Below are 9,014 nucleotides of genomic sequence, written 5' to 3'. Positions count from 1 at the left end.
ATTCATTCGCTAACAACAAACCCTGTTTTAAAGCTGGCTTACAGATCCTGGCTTGATCAGGAGCAATAAACCATCAAGTCTGGACAAAACACTAAGCGACCCCTTACTGGTTTGTTTACCCACATGCACGAAGGGAGGAGCAAAGCCGGAGCAAATGGGCTACATTTACCAGCACACTGCTCACAAACCTTGTGGTCCAATCAGCCCAAATTCATGGCTTAGCGTTACGTGCAACTGCAGTCAAATTCTCTACGAACAAATGGTTCCCTGTTGCAGCAAGTTACCATTTGATCCATGGTTTAGTTATTTATGTTCCTGTAAAGAAAACGCAGTTGCCATCTGACAACGTAGTTTGCCGCCTCTGACAGGTGAGGGATGTTTTGTAACAGCGATGGATTTATTTCCCACTCGATGCTTTGTCTGTCTCGGCTTTCTCTCCTCGGAAGAGCATAAAGGCTGATCTGGCAGTTCCGTCGCCGCTCTGTTGCGAAAAGCACAGGAAAGTGGCCCAGATGAAGCCGCACAGGCCGGTGTACGCTGTCCTCCAGTGCACCGGGACCAGGCTGAAGTTGGAAAGCTATTTGGGAAAAGAGACAAAATTAAGATGAACCTTCTGGGAAATATCAAAGCCTTCACGTCATCGTCTTTGGACTGAAGCTGAGAGAAGCATACGGATGAGGGACGTGGCATTGACCTTGTACCTTGGATAGAAAATCAGTTGGACTTGCAATGAACTGTTGCAGCGTACAGAGCTCCTGTCCAGAGTTTCAGCCAGCCATACCCATTTTCCAGGATGTTCCATTCCATTCCCTGCCCCACCTCCAAATACACACACATTCAATGTTTTGTGGTCCCTGACTATTCTCAGTCCCTATTGGGCTGATTTGGTTCCTCCCCTTTAGGGCTTACCACCTCCCAAGACTTTTTGGGACTTTTTGCAAACCTGGGCATGCCCCCAAGCATTTAAGGAAGTGATTGTTTACTTAAGAAAGCTGCTCATTGTAAGGAGACAGGTGGGATTTGCGACAAACATTTGCATGGAGCACTCCTGTTCCGGGTACTCGCTAGCCAGCCATGCCCTTTTCTAGGGTATTCCGTTCCATTCCTTCCCCCCCTCCCATTTTCCCCAACAGATGTTCCACATTTGGACTACAATTCCATCACCCCTGACCATTGGCTGTGCTGGGAGGTTGCCCCAGATTCCAGAACTGTGGATTTTGTTCTGCGGTAGCAAATTCAGCAGGACAATCTTGAACCCCTGCTGCCCGTGGGGTTTTTCAGGATTGTTTTCATCATGACTTTCCATTCCAAGGCAGCAGGAAGGTAAATCTGAAACTCACCTGCACGAAAGGCCAGTACATCAGCCCCGTCTGAAACAAAAACAATTCCTTGATCAGTATTCTGCCCATCAATCATAAAGAGGAAATCTTCAAAAACCATTACAGGCTGGACTACTGCAATGCACTGTACATGGGGCTGCCCTTGAAGACAATTCAGAAACTTCAGCTGGTGAAGAATGTGGTCGCCCGAGTGTTGGGGAGAAGGCAGGAGATTCAATAACACAACACCTATACTGCATCAGCTGCACTGTGTTTCTGAGCCCAATTTAAACTGATGGCTTGGACCTCTAGTGTCTTAAACAGTTTGGGACCAAATTACCTGAAGCGCCACCATCAGCAAGAGAGGCCCTGCTCATTAGGTGGGTGAAAACGTGGAGGCAGTGACAGACTTTGTATTTCTGGGCACAAAGATTACTGCAGACGCTGACTGCAGCCAGGATCAGAAGACGTTTACTTCTTGGGAGGAGAGCAATGACAAATCTCAATAAAATAGTTAAGAGCAGAGACACCATACTGACAACAAAGGTCCGCATAGTTAAAGCAATGGTATTCCCCGTAGTAACCTATGGCTGCGAGAGCTGGACCATAAGGAAGGCTGAGCGAAGGAAGATAGATGCTTTTGAACTGTGGTGTTGGAAGAAAATTCTGAGAGTGCCTTGGACGGCAAGAAGATCAAACCAGTCCATACTCCAGGAAATAAAGCCAGACTGCTCACTTGAGGGAAGGGTATTAAAGGCAAAACTGAAGTACTTTGGCCACATAATGAGAAGACAGGACAACCTGGAGAAGAGGCTGATGCTAGGGAAAGTGGAAGGCAAAAGGAAGAGGGGCCGACCAAGGGCAAGATGGAGGGATGATATTCTGGAGGTGACAGACTTGACCTTGGGGGAGCTAGGGGTGGCGACGGCCGACAGAAAGCTGTGGCGAGGGCTGGTCCATGAAGTCACGAAGAGTCGGAAGTGACTGAACAAATAAACAAACACATGTGAAGGGGCCTCCTATGTAGTGGCCCCACATCTCTGGAATAAGTTGCCATTGACGACCCGCCATGCTCCATCATTGCAGGCTTTTAAGTAGGCCTTGAAAACCTATTATTTTACTCTGGCCTTCTCCTAATGTGATTGCTGTTGTGCCTGTTTTTATTGCTGGTTTTGTCATTGGTTTTATTGCCATTTATACTGTTGTTTTTAACGATGTTTTTATTGTGTTCTTACTGTTTCTATCTTTCCACTGTGCAAGTGGCCGCCCACGGCACTCACGCAAGAGGTCGCACATCCCGTTTCACAAGAGTTGTGCACAACGCATTGCACAATGGGTTGCACAAGCATAATGCCCACCTGCTTGCACAACCATAACTTTAGCTGGATTCTTCTCGTGCACATGCTGTTTTTTCTTCCCCTCCTCCAGCTGCCGCTTTAAGAACCAGAGCGAGCCGGCAAGAGAGACGATGCGGCCTCGTTTTAAAAGGCAACAAGCTGAGCATTGTGGGCCGCCGAAATGGCACGAAACCCGAGACAGGAGCACGCTTGCCAGATGGGTGAGCAAAGGCTTAGAGGGATTCATGCTTCCTTCAGCTGCGCATGAGGAACGCCTCTGAACAGCTATATCTCATTTCACACCTGCAGAAGCGCTTTCTTCCTTGCGTTCCTTAATACAGGTTCCCGGAACCGCAGGGCTGCATAAATTGACAATGAGTGAGAGAGACCAAATCAAGAACCTAGGCCAAGATATGATTTATACTGAGCCTCTTCCAGGATTCTTCCCACGTCCTTGCTAGATGGGCTAAACAGCCTGTCTAGCAAAAAAAAAAAAAAACCCTCAAAGATCAGAGGCACAGTTTGCCTCCACTGCTCCTCCCATCCTGCCAGCTTCAGCCTGGCAGGGCACAGGGATCTCAGAAGCCTCCGAATTCAGGGCCGTCCAAGCGGCGAGGGCACAGCCCATAGAATTGCACGCTCCGATTGTCCGTTTTTTAGATTGCCCCTGCCCACAGGCTTCCGATCTTGTTTAACTGATTGCATGTCGGCTGCCCTGACAGTCCTTTTGGCTGAGGAGCACCCTGGAAGTACTTTTAAGTTTATTTAAATACATTTATTTAACTAAAAAAAGCGGGGGAAGTAGACATTAACCACTGTTTAAGCACCCTGTTTCATTCATTTATCTGAAGTACTTTTACGCCGCTCCTCGGCCGAAATGGTTCCCAGCGCAACTTACATATAATCAATTAAACAAGATGGTCCGTGCCTGGATGCTTACATTCTAAAAAAGACACGGCTCACATAGAAAAAGGAATGGGGAGAGAACGGGAAGGGGGGAGGTAACTATTCCCTAGGTAACTATTCAGTTACCTAGGGAGGTTGTGGGCTCTCCCACACTAGAGGCATTCAAGAGGCAGCTGGACAACCATCTGTCGGGGATGCTTTAGGGTGGATTCCAGCACTGAGCAGGGGGTTGGACTAGATGGCCTTGTAGGCCCCTTCCAACTCTGCTATTCTATGATTCTAGGATTCTATGAGGATTAAGTAGGGTGACCATATGAAAAGGAGGACAGGGCTCCTGTATCTTTAACACTTGTATTGAAAAGGGAACTTCAGCAGGTGTCATTTGAATATATGGAGAACCTGGTGAAATTTCCTCTTCATCACAACAGTTAAAGCTGCAGGTGCCCTGCCCTGTTTTAAATCTGGTCACTCTAGTATAGCGCTTGCAGCTTTAACTGTGGTGATGAAGACGGAATTTCACCAGTTTCTCTCTATATACAAATGACACCTGCTGAAATTCCCTTTTCAATACAACTGTTAAAGATACAGGAGCCCGGTCCTCCTTTTCAAACGGTCACCCTAGGTGACAGCTGAAGGGAAGAACATTTATGAGGGAGGCCATTCCAATGGTCTGCTGCTCACATCCCTCGAGACTGTTTTCTTCCACTCCTTGAGCTGCCGCTTTAAGAACCAGAGAGAAAGAGAGAGAGACGATACGGCCTCGTTTTAAAAAGCAACAAGCTGAGCATTGCAGGCTGCCGAAATGGCACGGAACCCAAAACAGGAGCACGCTTGCCAGATGGGTGAGCAAAGGTTTAGAGGGATTCATGCTTCCTTCAGCTGCGCATGAGGAACGCTTCTGAACTGCCGTATCTCATTTCACGCCTGCAGAAGTGCTTTCTTCCTTGTGTTTGTTAATACCGGTTCCCGGAGCCGCGGGGTTGCATAGATTAACAATTAGTTAGAGATATCAAATCAAGAACGCAATGCCAACGGGAGCTGCAGAGACGGCCGTGGAGACGTGGGTCCGTCCTTGCACGCTCAGCTTTCATTGTTTTGGAACGTAAATCTCTACCTCTTTTAGGGGTAGTCCTATCTGGATACCCATCAGCCTCCAAACTCAGACATTCCATGCAGAGCGGCAGGAGCATGGAGTCATAGAATCGTAGAATAGTAGAGTTGGAAGGGGCCTACAAGGCCATCGAGTCCAACCCCCTGCTCATTGCAGTGTTAAAGCCCGTTCATGTTAAGCCAGGAAAAGCCAGGATCCTGGCCTATCGTTATGTGGAAACGTGGCCCATGTGTCGTATTTAAAGGCAGGAGATGAACATAGGCAGGATGGTCTTCTCGATCAGCCCAGAGTGCAGGACATGAAATCATGGGCTCAGGTTACAGGAAGCCAGATTCTGGCTGGACATCAGGAAAAACTTCCTGACTGTTAGAGCAGTACGACAATGGAACCAATGACCTACGGAGGTTGTGGGCTCTCCCACACTAGAGGCCTTCAAGAGGCAGCTGGACAACCATCTATCAGGGATGCTTTAGGGTGGATTCCTGCAGTGAGCAGGGGGTTGGACTCGACGGCCTTATAGGCCCCTTACAGCTCTACTATTCTATGATTCTAAGTCTACGATTCAAGAGAGTTATTTTTAAATGTATATTGTCTTTGTATGTTGTCTGTTTTTATCCTTTTATGGTTTTAAATTTTGGATATCGATTTTTAATGTTTAACGTTTTAATCTTTGTAAACGCCCAGAGAGCTTTGGCTATGGGGCACTATGAAAATGTTAAAAATAGTAAATAATAATAATAATAATGGGGCCACACCGAATGCAATACTGAACTCACCTTATATGTATTCCAGAATTTCTGTCTGCAGTCTGCGAAAATGTCCTCTTTTCCCTGAAGTAGGCTCATGCCTGGTTAGAAAATGTTTTTAGGAAAATCAGAACCCCGGAAAATGCCTAGAAGAGAGTTTCTCTTCACATCACCGTTTAATGTCACGTTTGGCTTTCAATCGCCATGCAGTGAGTCATATTTGGGAGGAAGGTTTGAGCTAAAACAGACGGGCAGATGCACACGTAGCTCTAAACCTAATGATTCGGAAGCAGTAATCCGCAAAACACTTCTGCGGCGATTGGCAACCACTTATTCTGTAGTACCAGGGCAGGGGGAGTTTACAAGCCAATGACTGCAGGACTGACCCTATCTATCTGTGCCCTTTGGGGAAGTTCCGCCGCCCCTCCTGATCTGCCAACTGAAGTAGGGGATTCGCCCAACCTCATAGTTGGACTAGAATGCTTAAAAGACTTAGTTCCTGCAGAGGAGCAGGAATCTGGAAGGGCGAGCTCTGTCATGCACCAGCTCCCTGAACCATCATCCTCAAGGAGTTCTGAGCCTTTTGTCCTTAGAGGAAGAGGCTCCAAAGGTAACGGCTCAGGGAGAGGACTCAATTATGGAAAGGCATCATGAGATTTCCATCTTTCGGGGACCCAGTTCTCCAGAAAGACCCCAGGGACCAGCTCCCCTGCATCTAAAGGAAGTTGCATTGCCAGCCTCAGACTATGAAGACTCAAGCCAAGAGGAAACTAACATGGGTGTCATGCCCTGCACAGAAATAGAATCAGGGGATGAGGAGGAGTTGGTGGAAGCTGGACCCAGTACCAAGAAGCCCAGCCCAGGAAGCATGGAGTCTGGACTGGCAGAGATTTCTGCAGAGCCCCAAAGACTTCGCTTGCCTGTTCTTGCCCTGTGGACCTACGGACTGTTACTTGGACTTTGCTGCTTGCCATTTGTGCTGATCCTGGACTGGACTCTCGACTACGTCTCTTGCCAAAGCCCTGGACCTCAGACTGGACAATAACTACTCTGTAAGCCATAAACCTGGACTTCTGCCTTGTTTTCCTCCCAGTTACATCCAAGCTTCTTGCGTTCCCCCCCCCCCCCCCCGCTGGGTGTTCTTTGAATAAACCAAACTGCTGTTTCGCTTCCAGTTTCCATGGTATATCATTGTCAGCCTTTGGCGGCTTTCCCCGGACAATGGGACACAGCCACTCTCACACAGATGCAGCCTGAGATTAGTAAAAACAGGCAAGGCCCACGTCATGAGACAAAGCCTTGGTCAGTGTGGCCAGCCAGCATAAATCCAATCACACTTCTACTTAAACCTCAGTCTTGCTCTGCTCTTTGTTGGAGTAATATACAGCCAACCATGTGGAGTGTCCAGTCCCAGCATCACTTGGAACTTTCCATGGTGCTGATCTCCACCCAGAGAGCTTCGGCTATGGGGTGGTATATAAATGTAATAAATAAATAAATAAATATCTTGCTTCTTGAGAAACCTGACCCCTCCTCCAGGTCTGATTCACAGCAGAACCCTGCAACCCAAGCTATATCACAGATGCTTCTGTCCTATGCCCCAAGCATGTACTTCATTTATATCATTTCCTTCTTAACACAGCCTGAATAGCCTTTTTGTCTCATCATTAAATAAGAATCTTGTGATCTCTTCAACTATCAAAGGGGTCGGACATCCTAACCTATGCATGATAAAGTAAGGTGACATTTCAAACGTGTCAATGCTAACCTAATTTCTTTAATTAGTTCCATCGCTTTTCCCACCCAGTTCTATTTTTAAAAGCTCAAGTATCATTCCCTCAAGGCAGAACAATTGAAAATCAGAGCAGTGTTCCACAGGCTACAAATACGGAAATAGCATTTGTTGCTCCTTCTATCAGTGAACTCAGACTGTGTGTGTCAACAGCTTTGTATACAAACAGGGGCCCTGAGAAACAAGAGGGAGGTGTCAACACTGTTGGGGGTGGGGGGTCATCAACACTGCAGAAGTACAAAAATCTTTTTTTAAAAAAAAGAAAAGAAAAGTCAACACACCTCAAAACAGCCCACTGGGAATGTTGACTTCAGTTGGAAAAGAAAAAAAGAAAAGAAAAAGTGAGTGTGGGCAGCTGAATGGAATGGAGTATCCTGGAGATGGACATGGCTGGCTGCAACCCTGAACAGGAGCACTTCTGTTCAGAAGTAAGGGCACACTGCAACATTTTGTTGCAGCTCTCACTTGCCATCTCCTAAACCACGGCAGAATATTAGGATTTTACCAGGTGATGCATGCATACAAACAACACCTACTGAAATTCCCCTTTCTGTACAACTGTTAAAGATACAGGAGCCCTGTCCTCCTTTCCATATGGTCACCCTATTTCAATAGCCCTACTCTACGCTCGCTTCAGTCTAATTCAGCAGGGCATCTCCTTCCCCAACCTGGTGCCTTCTCTAGACATTTGGAACGCAACTCCCACCATCCCTGACCATTGGACATGCTGGCTTGGGACGATGGGAGTTGCAGTCCAACACATCGGCAGGGCTCCAGGCTGGGAGAAGACTGCCTTAGGTGTTCCCTGACTTCTCCTCCGTTCCCCTCGCCTACAGGAAGCCCGGCAGCTTCGTGCACTCTGCACGCACTCAGAGGCCTCCCGGAGGCAAGCAGCAGCAGCAGCAGCAGCAGCGCGCACGCGGGGCTGGTTCTGGCGCTCCTTGCTCGCCACTCACCGGTGTAGAAAGCCAGGACGGCGACGGGCGCGCCCATGAGCTGGTCGCAGAGCACCTTGGCGAGCACGGCGGCGGGCGCCCGGCCGGGCAGGAGGCGCTCCAGCGCCCTGAGCCACACGTAGTTGAAGTTGCCGTGGAAGGCGAGCGCCACCAGCGCCACGTGCCGCGTCTGCGCCCAGTCGGCGCCCGGCCCGCGCCGGAGCTGCTGCTGCACCGCGTCGCCGGCCGCGAAGAGGCCCCCGTACAGAGCCACGTTGCACAGCCAGGGCGAGCGGCGCACCGCGCGGCTCAGCCGCCCCAGCGCCATCATCGCCCGGCCCGGCTGCGCTCTCCGCCTCTCGCCCGGCGGCGGCGGCGGCTCCTCCTCCTCCTCCTTTCTGCGGGAGAGAAACGCCTCCATCCCGGCCTGCTCTCTCTCTCCCTGCCCATCGCGCGCAGGATCGGATCCGGGGGCCCCCTCCCCTCGCCACACCTCCAAAAAGGAGATTATAGAGCTGAGAAAAGGTAGGGTGACCCTACGAAAAGGAGGACAGGGCTCCTGTATCTTTAACAGTAATGTAGAAAAGGGAATTTCAGCAGGTGTCAATTGTATATATGCAGAACCTGGTGAAATGTCCTCTTCATCGCAACAGATAAAGCTGCAGGTGCCCTGCCCTCTTTTAAATCTGGTGACTCTAGTATAGCTCCTGCAGCTTTAACTGTTGTGATGAAGAGGGAATTTCACCTTCTTTAATTGACACCTGCTGAATTCCTTTTTCTACATTACTGTTAAAGATACAGGAGCCCTGTCCTCCTTTTCATATGGTCACCCTAGAAAAGGGCCAGTGTGGTGTAGTGGCTAAAGTGT

The 9,014-nt window shown here is 48.9% G+C and overlaps 1 protein-coding gene across 1 annotated transcript; it reads right to left on the bottom strand.

Moving 5' to 3' along the window:
• Positions 1 to 270: 270 nt before the first annotated feature.
• MPV17L (MPV17 mitochondrial inner membrane protein like) lies at positions 271 to 8,477 on the bottom strand. The gene is made up of 4 exons (XM_063143042.1): positions 8,168 to 8,477; positions 5,450 to 5,520; positions 1,341 to 1,370; positions 271 to 577 (listed from the first exon to the last, which is right to left on the bottom strand). Exons 1-4 carry the CDS (start codon positions 8,475 to 8,477, stop codon positions 398 to 400), a joined length of 591 nt encoding a protein of 196 aa, XP_062999112.1. The 3' UTR covers positions 271 to 397.
• Positions 8,478 to 9,014: the final 537 nt, after the last annotated feature.

The sequence above is a fragment of the Elgaria multicarinata genome, chromosome 17 (genome assembly GCF_023053635.1).
Source record: "Elgaria multicarinata webbii isolate HBS135686 ecotype San Diego chromosome 17, rElgMul1.1.pri, whole genome shotgun sequence".
Taxonomy (NCBI): domain Eukaryota; kingdom Metazoa; phylum Chordata; class Lepidosauria; order Squamata; family Anguidae; genus Elgaria; species Elgaria multicarinata.
Note: the sequence above shows the minus strand (reverse complement) of the source record. Positions and strands in the feature narration are given on the sequence as shown.

Excerpts from the sequence above, each read along its gene's own strand:
- MPV17L (XM_063143042.1), bottom strand. The coding sequence starts at position 8,477 with ATGATGGCGCTGGGGCGGCTGAGCCGCGCGGTGCGCCGCTCGCCCTGG. Across the intron at positions 5,521-8,167 it reads CGTCCTGGCTTTCTACACCG|GCATGAGCCTACTTCAGGGA; the intron begins GTGAGTGGCGAG and ends TTTTCTAACCAG. Across the intron at positions 578-1,340 it reads TGTACTGGCCTTTCGTGCAG|CTTTCCAACTTCAGCCTGGT; the intron begins GTGAGTTTCAGA and ends TTTCCCAAATAG.